This window comes from Phalacrocorax aristotelis, chromosome 12 (genome assembly GCF_949628215.1).
Source record: "Phalacrocorax aristotelis chromosome 12, bGulAri2.1, whole genome shotgun sequence".
Classification (NCBI taxonomy): domain Eukaryota; kingdom Metazoa; phylum Chordata; class Aves; order Suliformes; family Phalacrocoracidae; genus Phalacrocorax; species Phalacrocorax aristotelis.
Window position 1 is genome coordinate 20,665,319 of NC_134287.1, and position 15,992 is coordinate 20,681,310.

General features: G+C 41.6%; 1 protein-coding gene across 2 annotated transcripts in view; it reads left to right on the plus strand.

Annotated features, from left to right (window-relative positions):
* Positions 1 to 15,992, plus strand: part of DOCK1 (dedicator of cytokinesis 1) — a 322,979-nt gene that overhangs the window by 290,699 nt on the left and 16,288 nt on the right. For both annotated transcript variants that reach the window (XM_075107665.1, XM_075107666.1), the window contains exons 47-49: positions 4,309 to 4,446; positions 8,090 to 8,235; positions 12,469 to 12,667. In XM_075107665.1, the coding sequence (XP_074963766.1) occupies positions 4,309 to 4,446; positions 8,090 to 8,235; positions 12,469 to 12,667 (483 nt within the window). The remainder of the gene's footprint in view (positions 1 to 4,308; positions 4,447 to 8,089; positions 8,236 to 12,468; positions 12,668 to 15,992) is intronic.

Sequence of the window (15,992 nt, forward strand, 5' to 3'; positions counted from 1 at the left end):
GTGAACCGGGACTGGAACCCAGGTGTCCAGCCCGGTACCTGAGACAAAGCAGGAACCCCTTCTTGCGTGAAGAACTGGGTTTACATGTTCCAGAGGATGTTTTTCAGGGCTAACAAGAAACACTTCCAATTTTGTTTCATCGTTAAACACTGGACGTTTTCCAGAAGTCTCAAGATAATTTTATAATAACTAATAATATACCAATATGATTGGAAGTGTTTTTCCCCTGGAAGAAGAAAGTGCATCGTTATCTTTTATATTCAATTTTGTCTTTATAATAAAGGAGATAATTTACATTTCTGTAGGCTTCAGTATTAGAGGTAGTAGAACCAAAGATACAGAATTAAAAAAAAAAAGTCCTCTGAAGACCACGAAACTGTCACTGAAGGACATCTCTTTTGGTCCGCAAAAAAATTATGTATTTATTTATGTATTTTCTCGTGAGCTTTTACGGAAGATCAGATTTTAGGAGCTTTAAGTTTTTATAGAGGAAAATAATTTGACCCCAGAAGACTAACTTCCCGTCAGCTCTCTGTCTTTGCCTCTGACAGCGATACTTCAGATGAATTACAAACACGCTTTTCCTCAGCAACGAGTCACTTTGGTGACGTTTGTATATTGAAATAATGTTAGTATTTGAAAATATGTATGGCAGCTAATCACATTGTATTTAATTATTCAGTGGTTTTAAATCTGTGATTTCCTGTCAGTATTGTAGTTCCAAAACAATCAAAACCAGAAAAATAGAGAAAAGGGATCAAAAACTGGGTTTATATCTGAAAATTCTTTTCACTAAAAGGCCTAGCCATTCCATGGCAGAAGTCAGTGCTTTTAGATTACCTTAGACATTTGATATACGTTTAGAATATCCTAAAACTTAACCCCCCCCTCTGGAATTATTTCGGTTTCAGAACACTGGCAGCGTAAGTAGGTGGGAGCGGGGCGGGGAGCTGCCAGGCAAACACCGGCTGGTGGCAGGAGAGGGGGTTGTTATGGAAACTTTCCGAAGTGAGGCCCTGGTCTGAATTCATCACGGGCTTGACAGTGATCGAAAGCAAAAATGAGTTTTCATTTTTCAATAGCGTGGGGCTTGGATTTTTGTGATCATGTGCAGATTTTCTTGATGCTGTATAAATCAATCTGGATATATGAAATAGTAGCCTGACAAACATATTATCAGCTGACTGGTTAAATTTAATTTTTTTTCTATCCCCTTACCTTACCTTTTCCTCCACTGTGCTATGGAATTCATGCCCTTCTGGATAATATCCTTTCATAATTCCTCTGAACTTCAAGTATACATTTTTTCCCGTCTTATTATTTTTTCAGATAAATATCGTTAGTAAAGCGTTGTCCATTTTCGTCCATCTCAGTGCTTTTCCAACTTAGAAAAAAATGTTCCCATGCAACTGCATCGCTGCAAGCTGATCTTTTATTTGAACATGAAGATAATGAAATGATTGATTGAAATTATGGTAATTAAATAAATGATTGATGACGTTAGTCACTCTGCATTTAGCTAATGTATTTACAGCACACCTAAACCAGTATGTCACGTAAAATCTTGGGCTGCTCCTACATGGCTGAAAGGATTGTAGCAAAGCGAGCTTAAGTTTTTACGATCATGTGTTATACCACCATCATTATGAAAGATTTTCTTCTAAGATTTAAGGTTAATTTTAATAATTCAAATGGATGTAGCTTCTTCATCCTTTCCAGCCAAGAAGGTCAAGATCTTTAACCAAAAAAAAAAAATCAGGGAATAATTTTAAGTTGCAGTGGAACTATAAAATTCTAACATCAACAAAAGATTATGGTTACGGAATAAGTGCTACCTCAAGCTGGTTTCCTTTCCAATTCAGCTCATTTATTTCTAGTTCAGCTACTTACATTACCTTTACCTTTACTGCTTTTCGAGGTGAGGGCACCTTGAAATAGAGCCATAAGCAAACCCACCCATTGCTCCAAAGGCAAATGAACCGGCAATATCGTGAATGTGGCAGAATTCTGCCGTTGTCGCCGCACCCAACGAAGATCCATAAAGGTTTAAAATTCAGTGTCACTCGTCACCACGTTTCCCTGTGTCAAGGCCTGGAAGGGACGTGTAGGGCGAATTTTGAAGGTAGTAGAAGAAGGTGAAGCAGAAGTGGTAAAACAGTCCAAAGTTCCTTTCTTTCTACGCTTGATGAATGTTTAAAGGATTAAGTGGTCTTGGACAGGGAGACCAAATATCCTGAGTCAGAAATCTTGCAGAAGTTCTATAGCGAAGCCAAGGGAGGTTTATTAGATTCAGCTTCTGTTAAGGAATAACAAGCGTTTTCTTCCTCTGTGGTTTCTGGTCGTCTTTCATTCCCTTATAGCCGGTGCCTCCTCTTGCCCGTTCCTCCATGTCTTGACTCAAAAGTTGCCGTAGCAGGAGGCCACCAGCCTTCAGGTGCCCAACCCTCGCTCACTCCAGCAGACCTGGCCACCGACACTCCTCTTACTTTGCTTCTCCACGTGCCAGAAGCTCTCCGCGGCCGGTTGTATACACCTGGTGTATACCTCTGGCGTACACCAACGGTGAAACCCTCCTTAGCGCCTGCAATTTGGGGCTCAGAAGGAAGCGCCTACATTTTTTTTCTCCTGACTGGGGTATTTCCTGACAAAAAAAATGTCATTTACTTCATATTGCTTGATTTGCTAAATTGGAGACGGCTGATCCCTAAAACAGGCTCATTAGTGCATTTTCTGCTTGTAAAAATTATCTCAGAGCTAAGCTTCAGAACCCACGAGCACTTCATCTCGGTAATTCGAGTTTTTTTTAAAAGAATCCATTTTAAAAGTCAGCAGGTTCTTTTAAATAAATGAGCCAAGTGACCACTTATCCCTGCAAAATAGGAGGGTCAGCGTGGCCTGATAATTATGAACATTTGGAAATTCATTTACTTATTCAGAGCAGGGAAATTTCCTGATTTTAATGTTTCGTTTTTGTAGCGTGGAAATCCATATGGTTATAAATAGAAGTGGCTGCAGTAAAAAAGAGTGTCATTTTTCTTATTTCTCTTCTATGAGAAGAAACTGTGTCCATTTAAATAGGGCCAAATCACAGGGAATCATCTTGATAAGATTTCTTGAATTTGTTCTTCTGTAATTCATCTGTGTATTTATTATTCTCCTTACTAATAAACTAGTCCTTCTGATTGCTGCTCGGTCTTATTAGAAAGATCTGTTTTTAATCAGTATTATGATTTAATTATGAATTATTAAGAAGAAGCCTCTTAGCTTGATTGCTGCAGAGAATATCTTAAGTTAGAATCAGAGCACTGTGTGGGCTGAAACGGACCTGGAAGAGGAAATATTTTTCCTAAGCTGGAGGTAGAAAACTCTAATGGTATGTCTGGATAGCTGTGGGAATGAAAATGTCTCTCTTAAAACCTTTTAAAAGGTCAGCTACACCTCCACACTATGAACTAATTATATAATCCTGTGTTGTCATGGATATTTGTGACAGAAGCCTTGAAGATAAATGATTATTTTCAGTTACAAAGGAGAATTAATTTAATTTTTTTCTCTTCTCTTTTGTTCCCAAAGAAAATAAAATAATTTGTCTAAGGAGAAATGTATAGTATATAAAGCTGTATATTTTATTAATAAATATGGCTCTGCAATATATACGTGTCCAAGGATGTAGCTCATTTGCAGTTTTAGGCATAGCATTTATTAAAGAAAACATACAAGTATTTCCTCCTTCAAGGTTTTATTCTCACAAAACTGGGAAAGGACTGATATTAATAACCTGGTGTGAGAGTCCTCATTCATCAGTTTGCCATTTTAAAGCACAGCATGTATGGGGGCCTGTGAATATAACATCACAGGAATATTTGAGCTATCTGATAAATTCAGTATATGATTGCTGGGCAGAACTGTGGGTGCATTAATTTTAAAGGACTTTGGTTAACAGAGAAAAAAGGAAATCGTGTATAACAGATTTTTAGATCCTTTTTTACTATGTTGTGCTTCATATACAATGAATGATGACAATGATTATGGTGATGATAATAGTTGTTATTGTAGTGTTGTTGTTATTGTGGTGGTGTTATTGTTATTATTCCATGAGATTTTTCGCTCCTCCTGCAATGTGTGTGGGAGTCTTGCCCAGAGAGGTGGGGGAGTCGCCATCCCTGGGGGTATTTAAAAGACGTGTAGACGTGGCACTTCAGGGCATGGTTTAGGAGGCCTGGGGCTGTTGGGCTGACAGCTGGACTTGATAATCCTAGAGGTCTTTTCCAACCTTTATGATTCTATGATTCTAACTCTGCTTTCCAGATCCCGTTCCTGGCGGAAGGCATCCGGATTCACGGTGAGAAGGTGACGGAGGCGCTGCGGCCGTTCCACGAGCGGATGGAGGCTTGCTTCAGGCAGCTGAAAGACAAAGTGGAAAAACAGTATGGGGTCCGCGCTGTGGTAAGCTACCCGCTAACTTCGTGGTTCCTAAATATGTGGAATTTCTTTAAATTATGGGCAACTGTATTTTTGTATTATAATTCCCACTGATTAAAAAAGCAATGTTGATGCCACATTGCCTGGTTGTTCTCAGTGGTCACCAAATTATTAAATACTGAGCAGATGCTGTAGGAGATGTTCGGAAAGCCTTGGTACTTTCATTTTCTAGCACAGGAACAATTTCTAAATTGCCTGAATCTGTTGCTTGAAAGTCAAGATAATTCTTCAGTATTCCATTTTTAAGGAATTGGGTTTAACAAAAAAAAAAAAAAGAAAAGCCACTGTAGCATGGTTTTACTAGAGCTGGATGTCACCTTTCAGAGATGTAATTCCTTTTGGGATGTGAGGGCCGTGCTGCTCTACGGTAGCGTGCAGCCCTGTGTGCTCTGGCATCGCCTTAAATGTAGGCAGGCAATGAAAAGATAGCTGCTACTTAATGAGATTTAGTGGTGCTGGAGTTCACGTTTCTCTCATTCCAATGGGCAATTTTCAGTTGCTGCTTCATCTTTAAGGCACAGCCAAGAATTTGGTGGCATTTCCAGTGGGGTTTTGTTCTGCTTTTAATCGGAGTGTTACCCATCGGGGAGGAAAGCCGAAAGCCAGCCTACAGCTTCTTAATTAAGAATATCATTGATAATTCAGTCAAAAGCCACATGGCTTGGGTGCTATTTTATGATCAGTCTTCTAAATTCTTTAAAAACCCAAGATGCAATGGTTAGAGTTGCTGTAGGACTGACCGTGCGGAGCTGATGTCCTCATTATACGTTGAAGGCTGCTAGGGTGAGCTTTATCTCCCTTGTCTTCATCTGCTGGTGGTCCTGACAGAGGTGTTGTAAACGTGCTGTAATTTTTAGGTTTATTTGTGACATGACGGTACTATGTGAGACTTGCATATGCAGTACAATTCTTCTCCCCGCTCCAGAAAATAAAGCACATACCTTTACCAGAAAAGACCCTCTAAGGCAGAGGTGGCCAGCGCACCGTGCACGGGCTGCCGAGACGACCTGGCAGGCAGTCGGCTCATCCCGCCGGCCCTGAGATGGCAAGCTGTGGCTCTGCAGACCCCCACCTCGGCCGGGGTCACCCCACGCACCCCGCTCCCCTGGGGAGGAGGGTGGCACCACGGGGTGCCGTGGGGGCAGTAGCCTATCCTCAGCACGCTGGAAGTGCCAGGAAATTCTGGGGTCCCCCCCCTCTACTGCAAAGCTGAACTTGGAATTGTCAGATCTGCTCGCAACTCAACAAGTTGCCTCATTTGTTTTGGCTCAGGCTACGTAAGTGGGCTTCAAGCTATGCACTCACCCAATTTTTAGAGAAAATTTTACCTCCAAAGAGCACCAAGTGTAGTATCATTTTCCCCAAATTGGACCCAAAAATATCCAATACCAGAAACCATTTCCCACAAAAAGGACTGGTATTAAAACCAAATGATCTCCAAAAGCAGTGATTTACTTTTAAGATTGCACAGATCCACCTTCTGTCAGCAAAAGCCATCTAAAAACAAAGGAAAACACCATCAGACCATTAATTACTGGGCCGTGGTGCAGGAAAGCCAGCTTGCCGGCCTGCACTTTGCGCTGCGTCTCGTCTCCGTCCCTGGCTTCCCCTGGCACCCTGGAAGCAGATAAGGAGCTTGCCCTGTAATCCCATTAACTGCCTTTTAATGAGAAAGCCAGTAGCAGGTCCCAGCAGGCGAAGGACGCGGTATCAAATAGTGGGTCCTTCCTTGCAAAAACACCAGATTGCACGGTTGCCCCAGTTGGGGTTGGGTCGTCAGTTTTGGAGGTGCTGCATCAATTCACATATGTACTGAGGCAGGTACCACTGCACGGGCTAAGGTTTTAAAGGTTATCTCTGCAGCCATGAGGTTAAAAACATCTGCAGTTCTGGGTTTTGCCTTGGACCTGAAAGCTCAGTGTCTAAAGCACAACTGCACAGAGAGGAGATCACAGAAGATAGTGCCTTCTTCATGCGCTTCCTGCCTTCCCATCCTTAAACCCGCCAAGGCAAGAATATCAGATGGGAGATCCAGCACAATCTAATCCTTAATAAATTAAGAAATAAAAGATTGAGAGATTAAAATAAAAGAAATTTATAAAAATTACAAGTTCTCCAATTTTACTTCTGCCCCTACATGAGCAGCAGTCACTAAACAGATTCCAAAAAGAACGAAGCAGCCAAGATATGCCTGAACAGCCTTAAACCAGCACCCTCTTCATCCAGTTCTGGTTACGGTCACTAGTGGGTGCATGCCACTGAGTTTAGGGATGTTATGCCAATCACGTCAATGTAAACAGGGTGTGAATTTGGTTCCAAATTATCTCTCGAGAATCCCACGGAGATTTATTCTGAGGAGTGGATGACGTGGGATATGGTGAAGGAGAGAGCTTGAGCTTTCTGCTCGGTGACGGGCAGAGCATCCTGGACTAAGGAGGCGGCAACAAAGGCGCTGCAGCAGGCGGGGCAGCAAAACCGTGCCAAGTGACGCTGTTCTCCGAGTGCCCAAAACCTCGGTGGAGCAGTACGTGCCAGTATCCTGTTTTATTTTAGGACAGGCCTTCCTTCAGAGATTAATTTTTACTTTTGTCTATGCTGATGACTTTTGGTTTTTTTAATGGGAACACTGAGATCTTATGGGGAACGTGCCAGCCTTTATGGTCTCCTTCTAAATTATGTTCCATTTGCAGTCCTTCAAACCCCATCTTGCTAATATATTTAGGAAGAGAAGAGTTCAAATAGTAATTCGTTCCCAAGGAGAACAAGAATAATTGACATTAATGATACTTGCATGTCAGTCACTTCAATAATACACATTTACATCATCGGGGAGATGACTGGAAAGTCATAGGCAGGTGGTGTTATCTTTCTAATTTCACTCTACCCACCAGTTAGAATTGTCAGGATTGATGGAGTTTTATCACTTCTGTCTTTCTTGTACAAGGCCAATCTACCAGTAGTTGACGGGGTGGAAAATACACCTGTAATTAAACAGCATGAGGTTCTTATTTATTGACTGGAAGAGTTCAATTATTTTATGCATATATCAGTTATTAATGACTGACAAAGCTTGTATAAATATTCAGAACTCTGAAATTGTCTGAAACAAAAAAAAAAGAATCTTTCATATATTTTTCTTTTTAACCTAGATGTCACTCCGTAAATTGGCTCTCTTGACATAAAGTTCCTCTTTTCCTTCTTTTTCTTTTTTTTTTTTTTCTTTAAACTCCATTTCATTTAAATATACTGACAGGGCAGTCACTTCAATTGCAGAGGTGGACTGAAAAAAAAAAACCCGTTATTTGTAGAAAGCTCCTTTTTTAAAGCCCAGATGTAAAAAAGCTTGGAAACACCATTGAAACAAATGAATTATTGGAATATGTTTAGAATTATGCGTGTGCCTATGAGGACCCAAATATTTTTTCCTAGTCCTTTAAAAGGTTTTTCTTTAGAATTTGTTTCTTTGTTGTTAAACACAATGTATAATTAAATAATGTAAAGCTCTACATGGAAGACAAACCGTTGAATCTTTCAGCATTGCTTTTGGTAACCAGATGTCAGCTATGTTGTGATTTAAGAAGTAAGATCTTGTATTTCCTTACTGCAGCTTTCAAGTCTGGATGATAGACGAGGCAGTCGGCCGCGGTCTATGGTGAGATCCTTCACGATGCCGTCGTCTTCACGACCCCTCTCCGTTGCATCGGTGTCTTCCATCTCCTCCGACAGCACACCTTCTCGACCTGGCTCGGATGGGTGCGTAAGAAATAGTCGTCCAGGGCTTATCTTTGTAAAGCATGATTTGCTGTGCACATCTACAGGTTTTGAGGTTTGTCACCGCCCCACTCCAGATCTCAGTGCTATCACAGTGTTACTCCTTCCCATCCTCCTCTGTCCTGTGTGGCATTTGTTTGATCTCATGAGGAACTGTGGGGTTTTGTGGTTGGGTCTTTTCTCAGTGTGTTTTATTCCAGATTTGGTTCATAATGCCCCACAAGCATTAATGGGACACAACGTTGTGAGTAACTAGGGTGGGGTGGGGATGGCGCTTTTAAGCGACAGCCTCATATTGGCTAAAAAACCCAAACCTATATAGGCATTTATCGCATATATTCCTTGTCCTTTCTGTTAACCAAGATAAATACATAATGGTCGTCTTGGTCCTCTTTAAAACAAAGTTAAACCAAACCCGCTAAGCATTCAAACAAAAACCCCCAAAAAAACGAGATAAATTATCCCCTTTTAAAGTACTGCAAATGTAATAGTTCTCAAGTGATCTTTTGCAACGTCAGTGGTGAGGCGTGTGTTCAGCGGCCCTGTCGCGGTAACCAGGTGGGGCGTGGGAGAAGGAAGGGATTAGCTAACTGCTCAATCATTTCCTCTCACTTTTGCTGCCAGAGGAAAAGCTGCTTGTGGCAAGATCGTGCTTGAAGACTTACCAAGATATTTCACGAGAACTGGGGATTCTGTTGATAACCCCTGTCTCATAGTTGCATCCCTCCAAAGACTAAAATCATCTGTTTTCTTGCTAGGGATTCCATGCAGCCTCAGAATTCGTTCTCCCTCTTCCTTCCCCAGGGTTTCCCATAACCCAGAAACTCAATATTTGACCAAGGTGGCGGCTTTTTAAAGCCTGCTGAAGGGCTGCTCACTTACAGAGGCGTGCTAGAAACATTTGTGTCCCTTGTGCACGTTCAGAGGGAGTTATTACCTGACTAGAGAGTAAAAGCATCAAGTAAAATTAAATACAGCACCTAAGGACCAACATGATACTTACCGTGATCGCAAACAGTTTATTTACCCATTGGGAAGAACCGCAGAGCGCAATTGAGCTCTCGTTGCGTTACCCTTTGTAACGTATACCCGGTGAGTCATGGGGATAGAAATGTAGGGCAGCAGAGACAGTAATGTGTTTTGGCTAATTCATCCACAAAAGTTGTCTTGCTGGAACTTGGGGGTAACTCCATCAGAGGTTAGTGGGCAACTTTATTTTACCTCGGAAGGAAAACATTGATTCTTTCCCTGCCTGCCTTTACCTCTTTTTCCCTTCAGAATCACTGTATGTATTTTTCTTTCTCATTGGATGCTAGTTTCTTAAATTTCACCTCTGCATCCCAGCTTTGTTGTAGTAGGTGTCGCTTGGCAGTTTTGGAGGATCTCTTGAGTCTACTCAGTATGTGTATTAAAAAACTAAACCTCACAAAGATCACGGTACAGCTCAGCTCCTGCTCTGAGCCCGGAGCGATACAGCTGTGATACATGTGAGGAAAATATAATGAACAACTATCATCACTGAGGAGACCTGAAAAAAATGCTCTTTTGCTTGATCAGTGGAGCAGAAGAAAAATCATCAGGTGTAAATAACATAATGAAGGGCCTCAAAAATTCAGATGACACTAAAAATCCTGTGGGTGGTTTGTCACTAGAACTTGGAAGAAGTTCACCCATGTAGTTGATTGCGTTTATGGTCAGTTGTCCTCTCCCGCTTTCCATATCCCCCCTCTCCATATGTTAATCCTGAGATTAGAGATGAATTGAAAAACAATTAAAAATGGAGCCGAGAGACCGTCTTGCCCGGATCACCCAACTTCTCTTTTACACCATCTCCAGCTTCTCCTGCTTTGGAGCTTTTAAACGGTAACAACTCAAAGCAGACATTGACGTAGTACGTGTTTTACAGCTCCCAACTCTACGTATAAATAAAACTCTGACTTTAAAAAAGGACCTTGGGTTTATTCACTGCTTAAAGTGGGACTTAGAAGTACAAATCTGAGCGCTTGCAAGCAGTAGCTGGAAGCGGGGGAAGTCCCAGTGTGCCCGTGGGATTTGCCATCTGTTGAAAGTCATAATGTACTTCAAGTAAGAGCGTGGCATGCCAGCCCATTTTATCACCGATACGTTTCATACAAACAATTAATAGTACTAATAATAGTAATGCCTGGAAGGGAAGCAATTAATCATTGTCTCAAGACTGGCAATTCCTCTTGTAAACCTGCAGTCAGCCTGCGAGGCGGCTGCCACTGCCCTCCCGCCCAGCGGAGCCCGGCAGGAGCGGCTAAAATATGCGAGTTGGGTGGCTGAAACAGGCGGTGTCGGAGAGCTGTCTTCTGCTCTGGGCTTTGTCCTGACACACTTTGTGGCCCCGGGGAAATCTTTGCCCTCCCTTTTCCCTAGCTGTAAAACGGGATGAAAACAGCTTGCAGTTGTGTCTCCCAGCCCATGTGATTTTGGTTTTTGGTTGTGAGGGTAATGGCTCAGGGGCTGTTGCCGCAGGTACTGGTTTGAGCCTCTTTCCGTCAAATGAGCTAACTTAGGCTCAAAACTGAAGGGCCTTTCGTGCTTCAAACAACAAAAAAATAATAATTCTGGGTATTGCTCCTGGATATTGCTGCTAACGGAGATGATTAGGATAACTTCACGGCAAATTGTCTGAAATATGCATCTGCCGGTATTGCACAGCGAAGACTGTGCCCTGTACGTGCGTGCGTCACCGTGGCATAGTGAATGCTTTTCCAATGTCAAAAACTAAGTTGGTTTCTTTGTCTGGGGATTTTTGGTTTGGTTTTGGTTTTGCAATATGATGATTTTAGACGCCCTCCTAAAATCTGTCAGTGTAATTCTGACTGGGGTATGATTTCAGTAGTTTGTTTAGTGTATAATATAAAATCAATTATAAAATACTTTAGCTAAGAATATTTTAGCTCATTAAGAGCAAAAATACCTCTTTATCTTTTATTTAAACTAGTCATTAAAAAAAGGTGAGATAAGAGAGATTCCTTTAAATCACTGAGTGAAAATTAGCTAAAAAGGGTTCCAATATTACTCAGAACAGTGCTTTCCCTACAAAACAAAAAGTCCTTTAAAAAGGAAGTTTTCCTTGTGTTTATTGAACCCCTAAGGATTTTTCCCCTTGTAGCCAGAACTGTAGTCATGGACTGTAAAAATTGCAGAGGTGATGGTGGTAGTATGTCAGCCTTGCCTGTATTCACACGCCTGAAGCATTCCAGGTGGGAAAATGCATCTGATCTTTGGAAACAAGCCCTGCCCTTTGTTATTAGCTGATGGATTTTTCATTCTTGAGTTTATCTGCAATATCAGAACAACTCAGCTCAGCCTGATCCCCCTCACCAGGGCATGCTGTAGGTGAGCAGGGGTGTGGATCTGTGAGCATGTATGCGCACACCCGTATAGGCTATATATCCTCATGCACGCCTGCAAAACTAAGCATACACACACAGGGTGCTACTGAAGGCGTCTGCGGTTAAACCTCTACGCCTCGTGCTTTTGTGCTGGGTATAGGTGTTTCCTTTGCGCCCTTAAGGGTGATACGGTTTGCTTTGCCCTGAAAAGGTACTGTAATTTTGATGAGTTCCAAGGATTAGAAAGCTTTTTACGTTGGGCATGTTCAACAGAAAACCACTACACCTCTGCAAAACAATTATTCAACTGTTATTCCCCCTCTGGGAAATAAATACATCCTCTTTCTCCACTAAAAAACCAAAAGTCCAGGAAGAATTTGGGGACGTGGCTGTTTTTTAAAGAAATCCTTACAGCCATTGGCAGACACACGGGCTGCCTCCGAGGTGCAGGGGGAGTAGGGGTGGCATTCCTTCAATCTCTGGAGTTCCCAGGCGCCTGCTGGCACGCCCGCCGTGGTGCCACAGCATATTCAGTGGGAGCACTGAGTTAGAAACTCATTTTTATGTAAACCACATGCAGTGAAACTCGGGAGTTTGTGTAGCTGTAAACCAGTAAATTTACTACAGAGCAGGGAAATGCGCGGCACTGGTTCTTCAGCAGTTCTGCAGTAAATTTTATTGTAAGACAATTATGACTTATGACCTTCTGCCCCCTCCTTTTCTCTCTAATGAGTTTTCTTGGATTAGCAAAGCATCGTTAACTTAAGTGAGACTTTGGGAAATATGTAAATGAAGATGAGGTGGTTTGAAAATCGTATTTCATCGGTCTAAGCAACACAATTTTCTGTAGGTTTGTGCTGGAGCCCCTCCTGCCAAAAAAGATGCATTCTAGGTCTCAAGATAAATTGGACAAGGATGACCTAGATAAAGACAAGAAAGAAAAGAAGAAGGAGAAAAGGAACAGCAAGCATCAAGAGATCTTTGATAAAGAATTTAAATCTACTGATATTTCTCTGCAGCAGTCTGAAGCAGTGATCCTTTCAGAAACGGTAACTTTATTAGCAAGTAATGCTTTATCTAATTCTGAGCAGTGTTCTTTCTTTTTTTTAAATAAAAATGTTGATTTTTACGATTTAGTTTATTTTTAGACCAAAAGTATCTGCAAGAGAATATGCTATGACATTAATATATGTTAATCTATAATACAGGGTTTATTTACCGTGTAAAAAAATCATGGTATTTCATATGAAGATCTTACCAAGAGCTATATATGACTATTTGATAAAAGGAACAGATGGTATATTCTAAGTCAAATAAATGCTACCATTTTAACAGCCTTTTGAATTTACAGTTCCCAGTAGATTGTGATGGGTTTTCTCCTATTTCAGCAAGACAGTTTTTGGTGGAAATGTTACAAGGTCATTTCGTGCGTGGCAATTACATATTCTTGAAAGGCTATTTTGAGCAGAAAATTGTGAGCAGTTCCACTGGTGTCTCTGTGTAAGAATATTAACTACAGGGCATATCACTCTTAAGCCCTCTCTTCTTGGCATATATTTAATTCATTGAAACTGTCCTAAAGGCTTAGGTAACTTGAGAAGATTTAGCTGTGAAATTGAAAGCGAGGCCATTTTAAGCTGGAGCAGGGAGAGTGTGAACTAACTGTAACCTCCAAATCTCTGCCTGGGCACCTGTTTTGAGGCCAATAGTTTAAAACTTGCCCTCCAGAAATAAATGTAATATTCTTTTAAAGATTTGCACAAGTACTTGTAGAGCCAACTTTTAACTCGGCAGTCTTCCGTTGGCGGCTGTGTCATTTACGTCGGACTTACGAAATGATTTCTTTCTGAGTTGTGATGGCTAGATCCTTTAAGTCTTTCTGTTTGGTATTGGTAGCAAAATATTATTTAGATGTTCAGCCATAGTTCCTCTGTTTTCTGGATTTGCTCCTTCTTTTCCATCCAGAGATGAGCTAATATCTCAGATGTGTCTTCTGACACCTTGGAAGTTCAGAGTTGTTTTGTCTGATGCAGCCTTAGGCCCAGTGTTAGCTCGGCAAAAGCTCAGATAAAATCCCTTTTGTGCATCTCGGGCTTTTCACCCAAACTCTGTTGAAGCCAGTGAGTTTTTCCATTTCCATCCAATATTGGATCAGCCCTGGTATGTTTAAATGGAGATTCCTCCTGCCGAAGCCAGCCAGGTGAGCATCATTAGAGCATTTTCAGACAGCAGATACATTTTCCATAGCTTTCCATACGTCTCATCTTTTTGACGCAACGCGTGCAACTCTGCTCACTGCAGCAGTTGTATCTTGACGAAGCCTGAACGTTGCGATGGCAAGGCTTGCATCCGCGTCTCCCAGAGCCCCAGATGGACTAGCAGAGCTTGCGGAAGAAGAGCCTTAGCCACAGGAGAAGAAAATGGTATTTCAGGACAGCTCAGTCAGTTGGACTTGCACAAATCCATGTGACTAGATGGGAGGCGTCCAAGGATGCTGCAGAGCTGGCTGATGTCACTGCAAGGTCACTGTCATCTCTGAGAGGTCTTGGACATTGGAGGAGATTGCTTATGACTGGAAAAATGCAAATGCTGGCTGGAAAGGAGGATGTGATAAACTTTCAAGGCATATTCCCATTTGTCATCTGAGGAGCAAAAATGAGCAAAGCCCAACATGGTTTGAACTCAAGTTTTCCACTCTTCCCAGTCAAGAGCTTTCAGTGGGTGACTGGTATGACTAATTTTCCCCTGGTTATCGAGTGGGAGGTAAATTAAATGTCAGAATTAGTTACCTACAGTTACTTTCAGCTTCTTGAAATCCACGGATCAATAATACAAAAAGGAGTTCACCGGTGAGAGGAAACCCCTCCCTCGTCAGTATCTGCAAAGGACCTGACGAGCTCCAAAATGACCGAGTCAGTTTTTAATGCGTGGTGTTAGTGTGGTTCGTTTTCTCCTGTAGGTGACATAGAGGAAACGCTTTTGAGATTAGTTTACAAGAGTGGTTGTACAATTCCCACTGCTGCCTTCAGGAATTTTGTACAGATAGCGTCAAGAAGTTTAAAGATAAAATTTGTCTTGAAATTTTTGCACTCTGGAGACTTCTGTCCCCTATTAATGATATAAAAGGGAAACTGTTATCTTTCGTGGGTGAGAACTGAGCTTTTCCATTGTTCTACTTTTGTGGGCTGCGCTGTGTGCGAGTTCCATTTTTAAGTTGAAATTGCTCCCAAAGCACTGCTACTGCTGTGGTTTATGAAGAAAAAGGCGTTTTGATTTCTTGGAAGCTTGGAAGCAGAAAGTTTGCTCGCTTAAAAACTGCAGGGGGTAAAATTAAGGAAATTTTTTTTTTTTTTTCAAAAGAAGTTGGAATCCAGATTTGACTAGAAGTAGAAATTTAAATAAAGATTTAGGGAGCTTTTAAAGTGAGCTTTTAGTAATAAACTACTGTTACTAGATTTTGTATTGTAGTTACTGGATTCCTTCTGCTGGAAGAAGGAATTGTACCTCACTTGTACCTTCACTAATTCAGTTGTGAGACTTCAGTTATTTGGTGAATTTCCTAATGGATTCTTACTTCTGACTTCTAAAATATTTGGGGATTTTACAGCAGAGGACATGCTTTTCTTTCATATGATGAAAATTTATAGTACATTCAAGAAAATGAATGAAAGGATAGCAGCCAGCTTGGATTTGTCAACACCAGGTCGGTCAAGCCCTTCTTCCCTTCTGCGGTGGAGGAGGCGGCTCTGTGGGTAGGAACGATGTGGCAGACCCCGATGTGCCGACTTCGGTGTGACTTTGGGCACATCTCACACTATGTTTGGGCGATGAAGCCTGGCCTAAGGTGATGCTGAAGGATACATAGCAGCCTGGAAAAACTGCGCTCGGTATTGGCACGGGTGAGACAGACTAAATGAGAACCCGTGATGGATTTGGATAGTGGGATACGTCAAAATAATCTATGTGCAGAAGCACAGCGTGTGTTCAGCCTCTTAATCACTGCCTCTGTCTCATGTCTATTTATTAAAAGGAGGATTTGATGTGTGTCACGACTGTTTCATCCAGGTGTCATCCCAGTTTGCAACCAGCCCGTGCCAGTTGTAGCTGGCAGATAACAGGCTTGTGCTTGACAGGTCAAAAGTCCAGTTTCAGATATTCACACCCCACACACATGCTCACACACAATTATCTGTTCCCTGACAACACTCGTATTCTAACTTATTCTTCGCCCACCACAAAGAGGTGGTTATCAGCGGTTTGCTTTCAGGAGGGAGGATGCATCAATAACCTTTTATATTAATCTATTCTGGATCCTATGTTATTCACTGCTAATTGGTTTGTGCAATGTAACTGCAAGCACGATACCGAATTTAC